Below are 22,231 nucleotides of genomic sequence, written 5' to 3'. Positions count from 1 at the left end.
TACAACAAAAGGGAAGGTGTGTGATAGGGTAGAGGGCAGGAGAGATGAAGTGACAAAGTTGTCACGGAGCAAATGCAAAGGGAGTGGTAACAGTATTAAAAGACCAAACATTAGTCCAGAGAGAGTGTTAAGGGCCTCCCTGTCCAAAAGCAAAAACATGAAAAACAAGTTTAAGACAGGCCCATGATTAAAAAAATAAAATAAAAAATGGCAGCCATGCTCTGAAATTGAAGATCTGAACAAGATAGAGTTGGGAAAAAAAGAGGTGTTTGGGGTTGGAGAGAGCCAGTGAGGACAGGGCGCTGGGTGAGTGAGACTTTCTGAAAAGGTATTTGAACAGATAACAGTCAGGTTGAATGTGACTCCAGTCAGAGTTCAAGGTGACAGAGACTGAACAGCTGAGAAGCTAAGCAGGAGGTTTGTCTGGGGCTGCTAATAGTCACATTTGGAAAACTCAACAACAACTTGCACTTGAATAGTGCCTTTAACTTTGAAAACTGCTTCATACGTTGGGACACAGCTTCAGTTTGTCCAGTTTCCCACTTCCCCAACAAACCATATCCAGTCCAATTAGAGTCTAATTTGCCCCTCTCAGTATGATCCCTTCCCTTTTCAAGTGTCTGTCCTTCAGTCACCTTTATCACATTATGCTTGTCCTAGCCAACCGTGGCCTCGCAGTCAGGAGGTACTGGGTTCAAGACCCACTCCAGAGACTTGCGTGCAAAATCCAGGCTAACACTCCAACAGCAGTACTGAAGGAGAGCTGCACTGTCATAGATGCTGCCTTTTGGGTGCGATGTTAAACCAATACCTCGTCTGCCCCTTCCAATATTTCAAAGAAGAGCAGGGAGTTCTCTTCGGTATCCTGACCAATATTTCTCCCTCAATTGGCAGATTATCTGATCATTTATCTCATTGCTGTTTGTGGGATCTTGCTGTGAGTAAATTGGTTGTCGCATTTCCCTACAACACTGACTACACTTCAAAAGCACTTTGTTGGCTGTAAGGCACTTTGGGACATCCCAAGGTTGTGAAAGGTGCTACAAAAATGCAAGTTCATTCTTTCCCCTGAATTACCAAAGCTGTAATTATTGAACAGGCCCACTTGGTGTCACTCTTGTGCATGGAAGTGGGACATTGGTTCGCTGCCTGAATGTGAGCCAGCTGGAATGAGATTGCTGAAAGATTTGTCTCATGATTGTTAACACAAATACCCATTTCAAAAACAGACACAGGCTGCCCAGGAGATCCACTGTAAACCAGTCAGATGACAGCAAACAACATCAATAATTCATTATTTATCCTGTGATTCTGAAACTCCTGACCTTCATCATCAAGAGCTTTCAGGCCTCGATTAAATGCCACACTATATAGCTCAGGGGTGAATTGCTTTCAGCTTGCGATAGTAGGGCTGTTCTACATTTCATTCTCCTGTCTCCTAAACATTCAACGTTATGATGCTGAACATAATGCAATAGTAGCGGAGTGTAGAATCTGAGAGGCAGGAGGCCATTCAGCCCCATGCCCCTGTGCTGGCTCTTTGAAAGAGCTGTCCAACTTGTCCCACTCCCCCCTTCTCTTTCCCCATTTCCCCGTGAATCCTTTCCCCCCTTCAAGAATTTATCCAATTCCCTTTTGAAAGTTACTATTGAATCTGCTTCCACTGCCCTTTCAGGCAGCGCATTCCAGATCACAACAACTCACTGTGTTTAAAAAAAAAACATTTTTCCCTCATTTCCCCTCTGGCGCTTTTGCCAATTATCTAAATCGGTTTCCTCTGCTCACCGACCCCTCTGCAACTGGGAACATTCTCCTTATTTACTCAATCAAAACCCTTCAGAATTTTGAACACATTTGTTAAATCTCCTCCCATCCTTCTCTGCTCCAATGAGATCAATCCCAGCTTCTCCAGTCTCTCCACATAACTGAAGTCCCTCATCCCTGGTTGCATTCCAGTAAATCTCCTCCGCACCCTCTCCGAGGCCGTGACATCCTTCCTGAAGTGTGATGCCCAGAATTGAACACAATATTCCAACTGAGGCCTAACCAGTGATACATAAAACGTTTACCAGGACTTCCTTGCTCTATTCCTCTGTTAATAAATACAAGGATTCAGTATATGTTTTTTTCGCACCCTGTCAACTAAGTAAAATGCTGATTTATGTATTTTTTTTTTTCAGTTGCTGGCTTTTGGGTAAAACAAAAATTAATTTTAGAATCATATTTATGGCACAGAATGAGGCCATTCAGCCTATTGTGTCTGTGCTAAGTAATCCATAATGAATCCCACTGCCCCTATTTCTCCAGAGTCCTGTATCTACCTTTGCTTCAAATATTCATTGACTTTTTCATTAATTTAATTTTCCAATGGCCTGTCACAACCCCCCACGCATTCCATACTCAAAGTTTTGTTTGATAATGCTACTGTGAAGAGGGATGCTTTACTAAGTAAAGGCACAACACAAATACAGGTTGTTGTAGCTCCAGCAATACTCCATATTGTGAGATTTTCCAGAACCTTTCTCCTCACTCTGGTGATCATTTTAAAATCGATGATCTACCCCTCATCACTGACCATGACTTCCCTCAAATCTCCTTACCTCTGGCGGTTTGTCCATCTCTCTCGGTCTCTTCGCCACACCAATGGCGACCATGTCTTCAGCCATCTAGGCCTCAAGCCCTGGAATCCCTCTCCCTCACCTCCTTTAACATCCTTCTTTAAAACCCATTACTACGACCAACCTTTGGGTTTCCCCACCCAAAGCATTTCCTCTTTGTCTCGTTAACCGTTTTAATTTGGTTTGGCCCTCTCCAAAAGCTTTAGACCGTTTTTCTAAATTAGAGGCACGCTTATGAACATAAGATTGCTGCTGCTGTTCTGATCAAGGCTGCTGGCACTTCCAGTCTCAGACAGAGTGGAAGAAACTCCTGTGACAGAAGAATCTGATGTTAAGAGCTCACAGTTACTGTGTGGTTCCACTGATGCCACGATTTGTGGGAGCATTTCAGGAAAGGAAGCGCTTTGCAATCTATCCATTAAAGACCTAATCCACCCCATCTCAATGGTTCAGCCACCCCTCCCAAAGTGCAACCTTGGGTCACTAGATCACTTTCACCTAGATCAATCACCTTCTATTTTGAGCGAGTCGAGGGTCAACTCTTCCCTACCCTACGATCAATCATCATTTGAACACACTTTCACACATGCTGAAGGGAATTGCTGGAATGCAGAAGGCTTCAGCACCATCACGAGAGCCTCACTGACTGATGTGAAAGGAATCTTTACAATGCCTTGGGTCTAAGATTACAAGGTTTACAAGCTTTGTGTGGAAATGAAAGGTTGCAGAACTCTTGTTTAAATGCGTTGTAATAGAAGTGGGGCAAAGGTCCTGGAGAGACCAAGTATTAAAAGGTCCAGTGCACATGTTTCATGGCTCTTTGGGTGAAAGCTCAAACCTGCATCATTGATATTATTGGTTGTTCAATCTTCTGCATATCAAACGTTGCTGGTTTTTTTTTTTTTACAAGTAATGTTGATCAAATTCAGGACGCAGGAACTCTCAAGCAACTATTCCAAAGCAGTCCGCTTGATTCGAAGCCCATCCACCACCGGCCCACAGTGGCTACAGTGTGTACCGTCTACAAGATGCACTGCGGCAACTTACCAAGGCTTCTTTGAAAGCATCTTCCAAACCCATGAGCCCGACCTCCTAGAAGAGGAGGAGCAGCAGATTCAACTTCCAAAGTTTAGGGTCCAAAGTTCTATTGATTGGAGACTTAAATATACTCAATGACTGAGATCTCTGGGGTAGAGAATTACAACAATTCACAACCTTCTGAGTGAAGAAAATTCTCATCAAATCCCAAAATCCAATGTAATTTTTAAAAATTCAATTCATTTCAGAAATGTTTTTACCCCGTGGTGGTGAGAACATAGAATTTGCCACCACAAGGATTATTGAGGCAAATGGCATAGATGTACTCAAGATGAAGCTAGATAGGTACATGAGGGACAAGATATAAGAATTATGTTGATTAGGCAAGATGAAGAAGGGTGGGAGGAGGCTCATGTGGGACAAACACCAGCACAAACTGGTGACACTAAATGGCCTGTTTCTGTGCTGTCCCTCTAACACCCTATCAACTCCTTTAATTATCTTAAACACCTCAATTAGATCACCTCTCAATCTTTGATATTCGAGATTATACCCCGAGTTTATGCAACCTGTCTTCGTTAACTTAAAATCTTTTAGCCCAGGTAGTGTTCTGGTAAAATAAAAGCAATATACTGCAGATGCTGGAAATCTGAAACAAAAACAGAAAGTACTGGAAATTCTCAGCAGGTCTGGCAGCACCTGTGGAGAGAGAAACAGAGTTAACATTAACTTTGCTTCTCTCTCCACAGATGCTGCCAGACTTGCTGATTTTTTCCCAGCACTTTTTGTTATTGTTCTGGTAAATCTGGGCTGGTTCCCTTTTCCCATCACTGACGACCATGTCTTTCATCATCTGGGTCTAACGGTCTTGAATTTCCTACCTAAACTACTCCGCTTCTCCTCCTCGGAGACTTTCCTTAGAACTTATCTTTTTGACCAAGTTTTGTTCACCTCTCCTATCTAGCAAGCCCCCTCACCCCCACCCCTACTATTTGGCTCACATTTCTGTGATGGGACATGGTTCTACTGAAAGTGACTGAAATGGCTGCGTTATCTGCTCAGTTACACCTGGATGGGTAATAATTGCTGGACTTGCCAGCGAAGCCCACATCCCATGAATGAATAAAAAATTAAAGGCATTGTAAACTGCAGGGGTGTTGTCGTCATTTGCTTAAAGCCTGAAGATCTTGCAATGGACGTAGAAGAAAATCAACAATGAAGCAAAAACAAACTAGGAGAGTCTAAGAAACTTTGGTGGAACTGAGGAAACCTCAGGGAAATCAGCAAGGAAGGTCCCAGAGAGAAAATGAAGATAAAAGAGTGGATCAGCACAACAGGCTTAGCCTCTCACTCAAAGATATGCTGTCAGGAGTTGCTACGATTAAATTGAATCAGGAGATTGCTTCTATTAAGCGCACAGAAATCAGAGAAGGAAATAAGCACATGGCTTATCAGATTGAGGTGCAGCGAGGAATGAACAGAAGGAAGTGCAAGAGGTTTTGGAAGAGTGGTGAAGCAGTAAAAATTACTGCTCATTTGGTTAGCACCGCAGCCTCACAGCTCCAGTGACCAGGGTTCGGTTCTGGGTACTGCCTGCGCGGAGTTTGCAAGTTCTCCCTGTGACCGCGTGGGTTTCTGTTGGGTGCTCCGGTTTCCTCCCACAGCCAAAGCCACAGTTTGATAGGTAAATTGGCCATTGTAAATTGCCCCTAGTGTAGGTAGGTGGTAGGAGAATTGAGCGAAGGTAGGGAATATGGGATTAATGTAGGATTAGTATAAATGGGTGGTTGTTGGTCGGCACAGACTTGGTGGGCCGAAGGGCCTGTTTCAGTGCTGCATCCCTCTATGACATTGAATTTACCGTTCCAAAATAGGCTATTCGCCAAACAAAGTCCATGCCAGTGTTTCTGCTTCACACCAGCCTCCACCCAACCTACTTTATCTCACCCCATCAGCATGTTCTTTTATTCCTTTCTTCCTCATGTGCTTATCCAGCTTCCCCTTAAATGTATCTATACTATTCGCCTCAAACATTCCCTGTGGTAGCAATTTCCACATTCTCACCACTCTCTGGGTAAAGAAGTTTCCCCTGAATTCCCTATTGGATTTATTAATGACTTTCTCTTATTTATGGTCACTGGTTTTAGATTTCTCCCCAGGTGTATCCTATCAAACCGCTTCATAATTTTAAAGACCTCTGTCGGGTCACCCCTCAGTCCTCACTTAGAGAAAAGAAGCATTAATGCTTGGTATAACCTCCAAATTCTGTTATCAACCTTATAAATCATTTTTTGCACCTTCTCCAGTGCTTTTATATCCTTTGTCTGATATGGTGACCAGAACTGTTCAAAGCACTGCAAGTATTGTCTAACCAAGGTTCAATACAAATTTAAAATAATTTCTCTGATTTATAAATCTATCCCTCTAGCAATGAATCCCAGTGCTTGGTTTGCTTTTAAAAAAAAATAGCCTTATTGACCTGTGCCACTACTTTTGGTGATTTGTGTATCTGTACCACTCAATCCCTCTGCTCCTTTACTCCATTTAGACTTTTTCTCCCCCCCAAGTGACGTGTGGCCTCATCATCCTTCCTACCAGAATGTACGACCTCACAATAATCAATAAAGAAATTCATTTCAGTATGACTGCTCCCATCATTCCCCCAGCACCCTCTAAAGGCACCATGCCAAAGAGGTCATCACACCCTTAGAGAGAAGGCACCATAGTCGAGCAAGATCCCAACCTCACAAGCTTGCTTTCCAACAGCAGTTGCTAGGATAGCAATCAGGAGCACAGATTCCAGCCGAACTGTTCCTTCTGTCACCCTGGTGTGTCACTCAGTGAAAGCACAGACTGCCCTGACCCTTGACTGGTTTCGAAACAAGAAACAACAGGAACATACTGAAACAAAAGTCAACAGTGGTCACCGGTCACAAAATATAGACAAACGACATGGTGCAACAGCAGTGCAATACTCACTGGTCAAAATCTGAATGGGCAATTGAAGTGCGGGTCACTGGTCGTTGAGTCTGGGAGGTTTAACTTTACGATTTAAGATGGTTGCCTCAGCTTAACTGCTGCTGAAACCCTTGCCCATGCCTTTGTCACCTCTACATTTGAGTATTCCAATGCACTCCCACATTTGACTCTCTGCAAACTTGAGCTCATCCAAAACTCTGCTGCTCATGTCCTAACCCTCACCAGGTCCCGTTCACACACCAATCGCTGACCTACATTGGTTCCTGGTTAAGCAAGACCTTGATTTTAAATTAAAATTCTCAACCTTTCTGTGGACTCAGTCTGCCCCAACTCTGCAACCTCTCCCAGCCAGCCCTACAACCCTTGAAGATATTTGTGCTCCTTGAATTCTGGCCTCTTGAGCATGCTAGATTTTAATTGCTCCTCCACTGGCGGCTGTGCCTTCAGGTGCCTCGGCTCCAAACTCTGGAATTCCCTCCCTGAAACTTCTCTGCCTCACTTTCCTTCTTTAAATGCTCCTTAAAACATACGTCTTTGACCAAGCTTTTGGTCACATGTCCCAATAGCTCATGTGGCTCGATTTTGTTTGTTTGCTAATGCTCCTGTGAACCACCTTGGGACATTTTACTGCGGTAAATGCGTTATAAAAAGAGAACCTGTCGTCGTTTGGCAGAAAGAGAGTCGAAAATGTGAAACGATGAAACGGACGCACCAATTTCCCTGGGGGAGTCACATTAAAGTCTCCAGATTGGAAACAAATCCTGATTGCAGTTAAGAGGCTGGTTCAGGGGAAGATATAAAAAGGATCCAGAAACTCAAGATGAAGCAATAAACTGTGGGAAAATATATCAGTATGAATGAACAAAATTCTATGCAATCTTAAAACTAACAGATGTTTCATCATAACGCAGCAACTCCCTTTAAATGTGCTGCTAATTTTTTTCAAAATAGATTTTTCCCTGCATTTCTGCAGGGCAAGTCTGATTTCTTTCTGTTCTATAATGAGGCAAGTATCACTGCCATAAACTTAAATTAAGACAGGTAGCACACTGATTCAGCTCAGTGGGGAAGGTTTGCTGCTGTGAAATTATAATGGGCTCTTAAATTTGTTTTCGGTGTCAAAGGAAATGCACCCCCCCCCCCCCCCCCTCACTCCCCAGTGTGATACAAAGCAATAAGCACGCAACATTCCCAACCATGACAACTTTCTCAATCCCATCCAGGACTTCAGGGAGCAATGCCAGAGGTCAGATACTTCACATAAGAAAAATACAAGCCAAGCTGGGAGAGTGGGGAGGGATGAAGGGAGCGAACGCAGTTACCAACGTACAAATCCCAATCGCTGGTACAAGAACAGGAAAGAAAGGTTTTTTCAAAGAGCAAAAAAAAAAAAGTGGGCATCACCGCCAAGGCAAGCATTTCTTGCCCCTCCTTAACTGTCTTCGAGAAGGTGGTGTTGAGCAGCTTTCTTGACAACTGAGTGGCTTGCTAGGCCACTTCAGAGGGTGGTTAAGAGTCCATTGCATTACTCTAGGTCTGGAGTCACATGTAGGCCTGACCAGATAAAGATGGCCTATATCCTTCCCTAAAGAACATTAGTGAACCAGATGGGTTTTTAATCACAATCTGGTAGTTTCGTGGTCACCGTCACTGATGCAAGATTTTTATTCCAGATTTACTAAATTAACTGAATTTAAATTTGCCAGCTGCCATGGTGAGATTTGATCTCATGCCCTTAAATCATTAATCCAGGTTTCTAGATTACTAATCTGGTAATAAAACCACTATGCGACAATTCCTGGGTGTCGCGCATCCCGTGAGTAAATGCTCCAACAGAATTTTTAGAGAAAATGAAATGAACAATACCAGAAGGAACAGAGAACAGGAATCATTACAATTACTCAACAGCATGGGCGGAGGAGAGACAGCGCCCGCACACGGAGAGAGACAACACACACTCCATTCCTGTAATTCAAAATTATCTGTTAAATTCCAATCTTTTTCCTCACTAAAGATGCACTTTGCTGTTTCATTTAAATTGCTTAAATTGAACTGGAACTATTTAAGTTTTTTCTAATCCAAAAACAATTTTGCATTAACAGAGTCAACTGTGTCTTTGATCCTTTCACAACCTCAGAATGCCCCAAATCGCTTTACAGCCAAATGAAGTATTTTGTGAAGTGCAATCACTGTTGTGATTTTGGGGACGTAGCAGACAATTTGCACATAGCAAGCTCCAACAAACAGCAAGGTGATAATAACCAGATAAGTTTTAGTGACGTTGTTAAGAGATAGCCTTTGGTCCCAGGACAACAGGGAGAACTCCCTGACCTCCTTCTAAATGTGCTATGGGATCGTTTACAACCTCCTGAGAGGGCAGACGGGGCCACAGTTTAACATCTCAACTGAAAGATGGAACTTTGGCATTGCAGCACTCCCTCGGTACTGCACTGGCAATGTCAGCCTTGGATTACGTGCTCATATCCCGAGAGGGGGGCGCGAACCTTTTGAATCATATGTCACAGTGAGGGAAATTGGCAATGTTCATTTTCTGTCGTGTGTTGTCAATTTGCAGATTACACGAGCCTCAATCAAAAATGAGAATACGCCCCCCCAGTTCATAAATTTACCACTGAGCATCAGCTAATGGAGCAGACTGACTCTTCCTTTGGCATCTCTTCACTGTCTGTGTGTGATCAGCAAGGAAGATACCAGAACTGAGAGTTTATGCTCAACAGAAAAGACTGAACAGGTCGTGGCTTTTTTCTCTTTTAAAAAAAACGAGGAAGACTGAGGGGTGACCTGATAGAGGTCTCTAAAATTATGAAGGTGCTTGATTGGATAGACAGCAACAATATATATTTACCTAGCACCTTTAATAGAATAAAACATTCCAAGCCACTTCACAGGAGCATTATAAAATAAGCTCTGACACTGAGCCATATTGGGTCAGATGACCAAAGGTTGGTCAAAGAGGTAGGTTTTAAGGAGTATCTTAACAAAGGCAGGGTACTCCAGAGCTTTAGGTCCCAGATAACTTGAGGCACAGCCACCAATAGTGGAGCAATTAAAATTGGGGATGTTCCAGGACCCAGAATTAGATGAGTGCAGGGATCTTGGAGGGTTGTGGGGCTGGAAGAGATTACAGAGATAGGGAGGGATTTCAAAACAAGGATGAGAATTTTTAAAATCAAGACATTGCTTGACTGGGAGCCAGTGTAGGCCAGAGACCATGCGGGGGAATAGGGTAACGGGACTTGGTGCAAGTTAAGACACAGGCAGCAGAGTTTTGGATGACCTCAAGTTTCAGGTTTATGTAGACGTAGAGAAGATGTTTCTACTTGTGGGCGAGACCAGAACTAGGGTCCATAAATATAAGATAGTCCCTAATAAATCCAATCGGGAATTCAGGAGAAACACCTTTACCCAGAGGATGGTGAAAATGTGGAACTCACTAACCCATGGAGAAGTTGAGGTGAATCGTATAGATGCATTTAAGGGCAAGTTAGATAAACACGAGGGATAAAGGAATAAAAGGATATGCTGATAAGGGTGAGGTGAAAGAGGGGCGGGAGGAGGCTTGTGTGGAACATAAACACCAGCATGGACCAGCTGGGCCGAATGGCCTTCAAATGTGCATTCTACTTGGAATGAGAATGTATCACAGACCTGTCATTACTCAACTACTACAGAGGCAACTGGTTTGAGAGAAGAGAAAAGTGTTGCAGAAGGTGCTTCTAGAGGCGTTAAATGGCTTTACTTCTTCGATCCCCATTGTGTATGGCCTGAGGAGACTTCATAGTTTACTGCCCATAAAAGTTCTGGTATGCTTGTATTTGGTCTGTAAACTTATACAGGCACAACTTCAAATACTCAGCCCAGCATTATGCACTGTATTCTGACATATGACATCAATATATATTTCACAAAGGGAAAGTGCAATAGAGAGCGAGAGAGCGAGTGCACGAGAGTGTGCTTCAGTCACACTGTATTTATTGCAGAATACACTGTTGCCTTTACACTGGTGTCTTTCTACTCATCTATATGACTGATCACGCAATGGGAACTGCATGCTTACAGAATCATAGAATGAATGATACAGCACAGGAGGCCATTCGGCCCACTGTGCCTGTGCCAGCTCTTTGGAAGAGCCATCCAATTAGTCCCACTCCCCCACTGCTCTTTCCCCATAGCCCTGTAAATGTTTCCCTTCAAGTATTTACCCAATTCCATTTTGAAATTTACTGTTGAATCTGCTTCCACCCCCCTTCCAGGCAGCGCGTTCCAGATCACAGCAACTGTGTAAAAAAAATTCTCATCTCCCGTCTGATTCTTTCACCAATTACCTTAAACCTGCATCCACTGGTTACTGTTCCTCCTGTCAGTCGAAACAGTTTCTCCCTATTTACTATGTACTAAATAGCAAAGAGGCAGTTTGCCCAAGGAACCAGATCTTATGTCTGTTTTCAAAAAGACATAGAATATCTTTGAATTATAGAATACTGTGTCTTGCCAAAATCATCAATGAAATATTTGTGTCATGTAAATCAGGGAAATGCTACAGTTAAAGACAAAATTTTCTAACTTCTTCTCTGTAGGAAACTCCAGCAAATATTGACACACTCCCAGGGATCCTCGTCACCCCTCCCCCTATCTTCTAAAAGGCGAGTGCCTGCTACCCAACATAAAACAATGTAGAAAAGTATTGAGACACAGAAATAACGTTAGTGAGACATCAAATACAGCAATCGGAACAACTGGAAAACACACACTTTAAACGGGATTCACGGTAAGTGCACAGAAACCTCTCCCACCCTGCACCCCCAACAACATTTTAGTCCATTCAGCACAGATGAACAATTATTGCCATGGTATCTGAGGTCACACTAGGCCCATGATCTGACCTTCTATGCACACTATTTACATGGGCTTTATAAGCAAAAACATGCCAATGCAAACATGACCCACTCAGATGTTAGCTTCACAATCCTCTGAACTCTGTGCTCCTCAGATTCTAACCATTTGCACCCCCCTCCCCCCGACTTCCATTCGCTTCATCTTTGGCGGCCATGCCTTCAGCCATCCAGACTCCAAGCTCTAACATTCCCTCCCTAAACCTCTCTACTGCTCCTTTAAGACACTCCTCAAAACCTACCTACCCTGATGTTTGACAACCTGTCAAACAACTTGCATTTACATCGCATCTTTATGTAGTAAAGCGTCCCAAGGTGCTTCAAAGGAGCGATTATCAAACAAATTTTGGCCGAGACACATAAGGAGATATTGGGACAGGTGACCAAAAAACTTGGTTAAAGAGGAGCTTCTTAAAGGAGGAGAGAGAGGCATAGAGGTTATGATGAATGTGTTAACAAACCAAGGCCCTTTCTGTCTTCTCAGCCAGATTGAAAAGATCCAGTGTACTATTTGAAGAGCAGGGGCGATCTCCTGGTCAGCATTTATTTCCTAGTACACACCATAACAGATCATCTGGCCATTATCGCACTGCTGTTTGTTGGAGCTTGCTGTGCACAAATTGGCTGCTATGTTTCCTGAATTACAACAGTGATTACACTTCAAAAGTATTTAATTGTCTGTAAAGTGCTTTGGGATGTCCTGAGGTTGTGACAACTATGAAAATCCTAGTTCTTTCTTCAGTCCATCCTTTACCTTTAATCAGCTGCTTACCTGCTATGATGTCATCCATTTGCTCCAGGGCTGCTTCAAGCATGTGACTCGCATCCGATGCCATATTGACCAGCAATGGTTTATTTAATTAGCCCCAAGAGGATTCCCTCTGTAACAAAAATAGAAAGACAAAAGCAGAACTAAAGTTACTAAGAACAACAATTTGTATTTATATAGCATCTTTAATGAAATATTTCCAAAAGGCATTCGATAAGGTGCCACTGAAAAGATTAATAGGCAAGATAGGGGGTCATGGCGTTGGGGGTAATATATTAGCATGGATTGAGAATTGGTTAACAGACAGGAAGCAGAGAGTGAGCATAAACGGGGCATTTTCAAGTTGGCAGACAGTAAATAATGGAGTGCCGCAAGTATCAGTGCTGAGACCTCAGCTATTTACAATCTATATTAATGACTTCGATGAAGAGACAGATCTAAGTTTGCCGATGATACAAAGGTTGGTGGAAAGGTAAGCTGTGGGGAGGACACAGGAAGGTTGCAAAGAGATTTAGACAGGTTAAGTGAATAGGCAACAAGATGGCGGATACAGTATAATGTAGGAAAGCGTGAAGTTACTTACTTTGGTCGCAAGAGCCGAAAAGCAAATTTTTTTTTTAAAAAGGTGTGAAACTTGTAAGTGTTGATGTTCAGAGAGACTTGGGTGTGGTTGTTCAAGGAACGCAGCAAGTTAAGCATGCAGGTGCAGCAAGTAATTAGGAAGGCAAATGGTATGTTGGCCTTTTGAAGTCTTGCTGGTGATGCTTGTAAAGTGGTGATTCAAACTTGGAGTTTTGAGGAAATTGGGCAGAAATTTGGGAGGCAACACATTCAAGGACTTGAGAGGAAAGTGAGGTTGGAGATGGGGTGATAGTTTGCAAGGACAGAACGATTAAGAATACAAGGAGGAGATTGTTGAAACAATTATAATTGATAAAGATTTTCAACATAAGAAGTTTGGGCTGTTGGTGGGGTACTGTTGATAAAGGTAATGCAAACATTTTATTTTAATTACACTTTGTAAGCAGGCAGGATTGCAGTGTCTACAATTCCTTTGTGATCGTGTGCCCCTCAAATATTCGATTAAAATACCTCCAGAAAAATCACATCATTTTACTGAGTACCAGATTTTTTAAAATGAATTCGACAAAAATGGGGAATGTTTAGCAGATTTTTAGTCCACGTTTATTTAGGACGTGAGGTGTTCCAAGATCGTTAGGAGCCCTGAAGTCTGGTAAAACTTCTCAAAGTAAATTGTGTTCCAATTAATTAGTTTAGAGAGGACTAGGGGTCACAATATTAAGTTGTGCTAGGACCAAATATAGGTTAGATGTCAGGAGGTGGTTCTTTTCCCAGAGAACATCGGATCTCCGGAGCAGGCTGCCAGCTCACGCCCATTCGCTGAATTCTTTCAGATGAGAGCTGGGCCGATATCTGAGTTGGGCATCACCTCAAACAAGAGGGGAGGTACTGCAGGGAACTCAGGGTCAGAGTGACCTCCTGGGCCAGTTTTGATTGCCGAAAGGGGCTACAGAGGAATTTCTCAGATTTTCTCCCCAAATTTTTGCACCTCTCCCATAAGATGACTTTTTGGGTGGAGTGAAGTGCGTGTATATTGCAATCCACAGGGCATCATAGTTGTGGGGGAGACAGGCTGCATGCAGTAGAGGGTCTTTTACTATCCATCATTGCTCATATGCAAATCTAATCATGTCTGGGGGTTAGGGTGACCATGGAAAAAACTTTCCCCTTAGCAGAGCAGTACATACGTTGTCCGAAGTCTGTATACAACTCCAAAGTAACAGTTAACACGGAGGGTAAAAAGTTAACGTATCGAAAAGGCACTACAAAGTCCTAGTACTGTTCATTTACTCAGACAAAGGGAATGCAGGAACAGTGGAATAGAGCACAAAAGCAAGGACGTTACACTAAATCTTAATAAATCACTGGTTAGACTTCAGCTGCAATAGTGTGTTTAATTCTGGGTATCGCACTTTAGGAGAGTGCGGAGATGTACTAGAATGGTATCAGGGCTGAGAGACATCTATTATGTGCAGAGATTGGAGAAGCTGGGTTGTTCTCCTTAGAGCAAAGAATGTTAAGGGGAGATTTAATAAAAGTGTTCAAAATCATCAACTGTTTTGGGTCTTTTTTTTTTAAAACAGCGAGTTATGATGATTTGGAATGCATTCCTGAAAGAGCGGTGGAAGCAGATTCAATAGTAACTTTCAAAAAAGGGAATTCGATAAAAACTTGAAGGGAAAAATTTGCAAGGCTATTGGGGAAAGAGCAGGGGGGAGTGGGACTAATTTTAGCTCTTTGAAAGAGCTGGCACAGGTATGATGGACCAAATGGTCTCCTTCTGTTCTGCATGATTAAATAAACAAATAAAGAGAGATACAGCACTGAAACAGGCCCTTCGGCCCACCAAGTCTGTGCTGACCATCAACCACCCATTTATACTAATCCTACATTAATCCCATTACCTTCTCACATCCCCACCTTCCCTCAATTCCCCTACCACCTACCTATACTAGGGGCAATTTATAATGGCCAATTTACCCATCAACCTGCAAGACTTTGGCTGTGGGAGGAAACCGGAGCACCCGGCGAAAACTCATGCGGTCACAGGGAGAACTTGCAAACTCCGCACAGGCAGTACCCAGAATCGAACCCGGGTCGCTGGAGCTGTGAGGCTGCGGTGATAACCACTGCGTAATGACGACATGATTTGCTTGAGGAGTTTATAGTTTGATGTTGTAATAATTAATGCAAAATTAGTTTTACTGAAAAATGGGTTTACCAGTTATAAGATTACATTTGGTTTCAGTACTTATAATACAACCAAATGGAAGTAGAGAATTACAAAACCAGGTTCCTGGATCAGATATCGAAGGGATCTTTCAAGTTGTCACCCTCCAAAAGGCAAACTCCACACAAATGCACACTTGAATTTCTTGAATAAAAAAAGTTGATTGCGTTGTGTCTTTTTTTTTCCCTCAATTCATTCTTGGGATATGGGCTTCCAATAAATTCCCATTGCTTGACTCTCGCCTCCCAGTATGCACAACAGCTTGCATTTATATAGCACCTTCTAATGCAGTAAAATCTCCCAAGGTGCTTCACAGGAATGTTATCAAACAAAATTCAACACCGAGCCACATAAGGAGATACTAGGACAGGAAAGAGATCGGTTTTCAGAAGCGTCTTGAAGGAGAAGGGAGAGAAGTTTGGGAAGGGAATTCCAGAGCTTTGGACCTCAGCAGCAGAAGACACAGTCAACAATGGTGAAGTGATTAAAATTGGTGATGTGCAAGAGACCAGAACTGGAGGAGCAGAGAGATCTCAGAGGGTTGTAGGACCAGTGTCACTCGTCACATACTGCACACTCCCAGAGTGCAAGTGTCAAAAGTTAATACTGAAACTGTTGACGTACTTGGAAATAGATCAAGGTATGAAGTCCAAACAGTCTCCAAAGCTTTCAAAGTTCCACAGTTAATCACTTAAATACCCATAAACGGTACTGTTAATACAACGATTAGATGAATAACATTCAGATGTTGACGCAGAAGTTAAGGGTAATGGAATATTTTGCTCTTGGATCAATATGTAGTGTTCAGCTGTGCATCACTTCCAGTTGGCTATTTTTTAAAGTTACCGACTCAACTATATAATTCAAGCACTGACTGATTTTTAAAAATGCATCCATTTAATGATTCAGAAAGTGCACTTAATCACACAGCACAATTAAGATTGAAATCGGTGCATGTATTTAGCACACAAGCTGTCTGATGAATCTATACATTTTGTCAATGAGTTAAGGTAGCTTTGTGCTAAATTGTAAAATCAATTTCCAATTGACCAATTAAACAAACGCCCATGAGATTTGCGAATGTCTTTAAGGGCAGGGAATCTTTTACTCCTCCTTCCTGGCTTAGCCTACACGTGACTCCAGTCCTACGCCATATAGTTGGCTCTTAATGCCCTCAGGACGTAAACTGGAAAGTAAAATGATGAACACCAGTAAGTAAAGGCTACTGCTGGACTTCCTACTGCCAAAACATATCCATGAATCTCCAGAAGCATGCAGGCAGATGCAACATCATGAGTTCTAGTGGTGCAAGGAAAGGCAGGACTTATTCAACCTGGTTGCTTCACAAAAGGTCCCACTACAAAGGCTTGAGCACAAAATCCAGGCTGGCATTCCAGTGCAGTGCTAAGGGAGCAGTCTTTCAGTTGAGACATTAAACCGAGGCCCTGTCTTACCTCTGTAAAATATCCCATGCCCACAAAGAACATAGAAACAGGAGGAGGTCACTTAGTCCTTCAAGAATTTTCTGCCATTCAATGAGATCATGATTGATCTGCAAACTGACTCTGTACCTGCCTTTACCCCATATCCCTTAATATCATTGGTTAACAAAAATCTACTAATCTCAAGATTTAAAATTAAAATTAATCTAGTACAATGCCATTTGTGGAAGAGTCTCCAAACTTCTACTTGCATAGAAATGTCTCCTAATTTCGCTCATTAAAAAGGTCCAGCTTTAACTTTTAGACTGTGCCCCCTGATCCTAGACTCCCCCCAACCGATAAAAAGTGTTTTTCTCTATCTACCCTATTTGTTCCCCTTAATATCTTGCAATTGTGAAGAGCAGTGGAGTCCTCTCTGATGTCCTGGCCAATATTTATCCCTCAAAACATCTAAAAGCAATTTACCTGGTCAAATATCTCATTGCTATTTGGGGGAGCTTCGGTGCACAAATTGGTTGCTACTTTTCCTAAATTACAGCAGCAATTACATTTTTTTTCATTCACGGGATGTGGGCTTTGCTAGCTAGGCAAGCATTTGCTGCCCATTCCTAATTGCCTTGAGAAGGTGGTGGTGAAGGCAGCTGTGAAGCATTTTGGGACACCCCATGGTTGGAAAAGGCACTTTATAAATGCAAATAATTTCTTGTTTTATAACCATTTTCAGTGTACACAAATGCACTGAAGCATGCAAGATGCAATCGCTTTCAATAGTTAAATATTGTTTTATGCGTTGACAGGCTAGGAATCCTGAGGCGAGTAACTCACCTCCTGACTCCCCAAAGCCTGTCCACCATCTACAAAGCACAAGTCAGGAGTGTGATGGAATACTCTTCACTTGCCTGGATGGGTGCAGCTCCAACAACACTCAAGAAGCTCGACACCATCCAGGACAAAGCAGCCCGCTTGATTGGCCCCCCATCTACAAACATTCACTCCCTCCCCCACCGACGCACAGTGGCAGCAGTGTGTACCATCTACAAGATGCACTGCAGCAATGCACCAAGGCTCCTTAGACAACATCTTCCAAACCCGCGACCTCTACCACCCAGAAGGGCAAGGGCAGCAAATACATGGGAACACCACCACCTGCAAGTTCCCCTCCAAGTCACACACCATCCTGACTTGGAACTACATCGCTGTTCCTTCACTGCTGCAGGGTCAAAATCCTGGAACTCCCTTCCTAACAGCATTGTGGGTGTACCTACCCCAAATGGACTGCAGCTGTTCAAGAAGGCAGCTCACCACCACCTTCTCAAGGGCAATTAGGGATGGGCAATAAATGCTGGCCTGGCCAGTGACGCCCACATCCCATGAATGAATAAAAAAAAAGGTTTCACCTGTGACTCTATGACCACTCTCTCTGGCACAATTCCATTAGTTTACAGAAGGTGGTTAGAATCTGGAATTCTCTATCACGAACCCTTGTTGAAACACAAACTTGCATTTATATAACACCTTTAACGTAGTAAAACGCCCCGAAGCATTTCACAGCAGGGTTATCAAGCAAAATTTAACACCATGTCACATGAGGAGATATTAGGACAGGTGACCAAAAGCTTGGTCTTAAAGGAGGTGAGGCAGATGGGTTTGGGATGGGAATTCCAGAGCTTAGAGCCCAGGCAGCTGAAGGCATGGCCATCAATGGAGGAGCGATTAAAATCAGGGAAGTACAAGAGGCCAGAATTGGAGGTGTGCAGAGATCGCAGAGCATTATGAGGCTAGAGGAGCTTACAGAGATAGGGAGGGGCAATATCATGGAGGGATTTGAAAGTAAGGATGGGAATTCTAAAACTGAGTTGTTACTCAACTGGGAGCCAAAGTAGATCAGCAAGCACAGGGGTGTTGGATGAATCGGACTTGGTATAGGTTAAGTTACGGGCAGATGAGCTCAAGTTTATTGATGTTGGAAGAAGGGAGGCGAGCCAGGAGTACGTTGGAATAGTCAAGCCTAGGGGTAGAAAGCATCTATAAGAGTTTCAGCAGCAGATGAGCTGAGGCAGGAGTAGAGACAGGTGATGTTGCAGAAGTGGCGGCACAGTGGCGCAGTGGTTAGCACCGCAGCCTCACAGCTCCAGCGACCCGGGTTCAATTCTGGGTACTGCCTGTGTGGAGTTTGCAAGTTCTCTCTGTGTCTGCGTGGGTTTTCGCCGGGTGCTCCGGTTTCCTCCCACAGCCAAAAGACTTGCAGGTTGATAGGTAAATTGGCCATTATAAATTGCCCCTAGTATAGGTAGGTGGTAGGGAAATATAGGGACAGGTGGAGATGTGGTAGGAATATGGGATTAGTGTAGGATTAGTATAAATGGGTGGTTGATGGTCGGCACAGACTCGGTGGGTCGAAGGGCCCGTTTCAGTGATGTATCTCTAAATAAATAAAAATAAATACAGTGAACGTAGGTGTCTTTGTGACGGAGAGGATATGCGGTTGGAATTTCAGCTCAGGATCAAATAAGACACCGAGGTTGTGAGTACTCTGGTTCCATCTCAGAGAACCGTCAGGGAGGCCAATGGAATCAATGGCTAGGGAATGGAGTAATGGCAGGTTCCAACAACAATGGCTTTGGTCTTTAACAAGCCAGCACAAACACGACGGGTTGAATGGCCGCCTCTGTGCTTAAGATTCCATATTAGATGAGACAACAGACATATGTCTGGATACAGAGAGTTAACAGGAACAAAGAAAGAAGTTGAGGGACAAGAATTGTGCTTCCTTCTCTGGTTATTGTAGAAACAGGAATTTCAACTTAACTTTCCAAGTGCGAGTTACTTCATTCCTTGTGTCGATGTGGAGCTGTATATATTAGGGTTACAGCTAAACACACAGCTCCTGAACTTAAACATTTTGGTACTAAAATCCTGGCAAAGTTTTTAATAACTCTGAAAGATAAAACAAAGCTCAATGCCCTTTAATAAACAGCGAGGAGTTCCTGCTCAAACTGCTGGCACAGTATCTCCATTAAGAATTGCGTTAATTAATTTGCTAAATCTTCCTAAAACAAAAAACAGGGTGTTTAATGGCACACTCTGTTATTAATGCACAAACCGGGAAATGAAGAGATACACCCTGAGTTGTGAATGTCCAAATCTCATTGGTCAATTTACACCACTCCTCTGATCGGCACACTCAACCTCTGTAATTTTAAGAAATTGTTAGATTTCCACATTAATTGCATGGCAGAAAGTCAAGTCTGGTGATTGTTAAAAGGGTACTTACGCTTTCAATGCAATACCTGTTAATGCAATGCCAATCAGCTTTTCTGGCCCAGAAAGGATATAATTTAAACTGTGGAGTCTCACCTGGTCAGGTAGTAACATTTTCTTTGAGATGCAAAAAAACTAACAATTTAAAATTTTGAATTATTTTCCTTTCTATCCCTAATTTGACTCTAAGGCCTGGATTTTGGGTCAGGACCCCGACATTGGATTCAAATGGGGGTCGCGACCCCACAAAGTGTGGGGGAAACAGTCACCTGGCATGGATTTTCCCCGAATTGGTCAATTAATGGCCAAAGGCTGGGCTCATCACTCAATGGTCGGGTTCAATGGACAGTGGTCGGGCTCTCAAAGCTGGTCGGCCAGAAGGCGACCAACAAGCATGGAAGCAGGAGCAGCCTGCAGTTCAGATATGAGAGAAAGAATGTGAGAGCGAGGGCACGAAAAAGAGAGAGAATGGTGCAGGGGTGGGAAGAGAGGGCAAGAGGGTGAGAAAATCCCTGCATCTTGAGGCACCCTCTCTCCAACTTTTTAAACTTTTAAATTAAACAAACCCCTCAGCAGGCAAGCCACTATTTTACAGGGGGAAGCCCTCCACAGGGTGGCTTGTGGCTTTCAGGTGTGACCAAGCAGGTGGGAAGGGCCTCAAAGCCTGGCTGAAGTGCTGACCACTGGTCTACTGCCAGAAGGCAGTCACCAGGCTGCTGGTCGAGTCCCCGATGCCTTGAGAGGCTAGGAGGCAGACTAGAAAATTCTGACAATAGGCTTTAATAGGCCATTGACCCCCAAGTTGGCTACCAGGAAAATGGCCTGGGGTGGGTTCGTGCCAGCAAACCGATACACCGGCAGGCAGCACATATTTTTGTACCCGCCTGCCTTCATACTTGCCCCATCTGGGGGCGGAAATCCTGTCCTAATTTACCCAATTTCCTTCTTAGGTTCCTTTCTCAATTCTTAAGTTTCATTGGTTAAGAAGATAGTCTGTTGGTCCCATCGTTCACTGAGGTCCCAGATGCTCCCAGATGGTTAATGCCACACTGTTATCAACTCACACTGCCAGCAAGTTACAGGGCAAATAATATTCAAGCTAAAGTGTGAGGGAGAAATTCTGATCAACAGGGAACATAATGAGTTGTATTGGATCTGGGTCAATATTTATGATGGAGAGAGGTGGTCAAGACTGCAGTAATTGGGTTGGAAAAATATTTCAGCTTCAAATCCCAGAAGAAGACTTAGCTTGCAACGTGAAGAGCAGCAGCTTCATCTGCATCAAAGCATGAGCACAATTTAATGACTGCACACCAAACATTTTGCATATTATCTTGATGTGTACCCTGTTTAACAAAATAAAACACTCCACAAAGTGTTGCCCATTCACAAGTTAGACCACATATTCTGCAAATGAGATCAGTGTCCTGAATGGCTCATTACCCAATTCCTTCTCCCGCTGGCTTTTAAGAGGATACGAGACTAATGTAGCGATTTTAACCCAAATTGGACCCTGCTAAGTCACAACTAACCATTCAAGGGCGTGTAGAATACTGAACAACAGAAGCACAAAGTGATGCCCCTTCGGAACAGAGCGTACAAAGCTGGTAAAGATTGATAAGAATGTAAGAACAGCTTATTTAAAAACAGTTTTGTGTACTCACACATAAAAAAGGCAACCAAAGTCAAATCGAGCAAACTTATTCTCGAATCAAGGATGTCACAATCTTCCCAGCTGTGCAGGATGAGAACCATGCCTTGTGTCTACACTTCGACAGACAGTGACTCGCTGTCATACTATATCAGTGATTTACATGTGAACTCGAAAGAATGTGGCCTGCCCGCTCACTCCCAAACCTGGCTAAGGACCAGCTTCCCGACAGCTGCTGTTAAACAACACAGTCCACAAAATGACAGAGGCATTCATTAAAAAAAAAATCCACAAGCCTTTGTTTCACGTATGTCGCCTTTACCTTGCAATGTTAGATTAATTATAAATATATATATATATATACTCACAACACATTTCTCTCCCCTTTTCCTTTCCCTTGGGCTGTTCTTGTACATCGACACAAGGCAGCTGCATATCACAGATTGGGGGGGGGGGGGGTGGTGGGGGTTGGCATTGGTGAATGTGCTGAGTGTCTTGCACATCAGATCACCATTCTTTTCCGAGTTTACAACTCATACTTTTGTTTCTTTATGTAGAAGAGAGTGACAGACTGGTTTCTGGACCCAGTCACTGCCTTAATCTGATCGTTAAGCATTTTACGTACACTAAAGAAACATCCAACAATCACTTTCAGAGCAAGTGCAGAAGTTATTGGCCTCTATCCATATTCATTACCAATCGATATTTGCAAACAAAAGAACAAACTTGCATTTGTAAAGCACCTCAT

The 22,231-nt window shown here is 43.1% G+C and overlaps 1 protein-coding gene across 13 annotated transcripts in view; it reads right to left on the bottom strand.

Moving 5' to 3' along the window:
- Window positions 1-22,231, bottom strand: part of ppfibp2b (PPFIA binding protein 2b) — a 279,873-nt gene that overhangs the window by 177,407 nt on the left and 80,235 nt on the right. For 11 of the 13 annotated variants that reach the window (XM_068046641.1, XM_068046639.1, XM_068046644.1 and 8 more), the window contains exon 2: window positions 12,321-12,429. In XM_068046641.1, coding sequence (XP_067902742.1) covers window positions 12,321-12,384 — 64 coding nt within the window. In that variant the 5' untranslated portion in view covers window positions 12,385-12,429. Of the gene's footprint in view, window positions 1-12,320; window positions 12,430-21,496; window positions 21,597-21,851; window positions 21,945-22,231 lie in introns of those variants that run through there. The other 2 variants (XM_068046642.1, XM_068046640.1) reach the window with 2 other exon arrangements.

The sequence above is a fragment of the Heterodontus francisci genome, chromosome 14, assembly GCF_036365525.1.
Source record: "Heterodontus francisci isolate sHetFra1 chromosome 14, sHetFra1.hap1, whole genome shotgun sequence".
NCBI classification, from domain to species: Eukaryota; Metazoa; Chordata; class Chondrichthyes; order Heterodontiformes; family Heterodontidae; genus Heterodontus; species Heterodontus francisci.
This window is presented reverse-complemented; position numbering and strand designations above follow the sequence as displayed.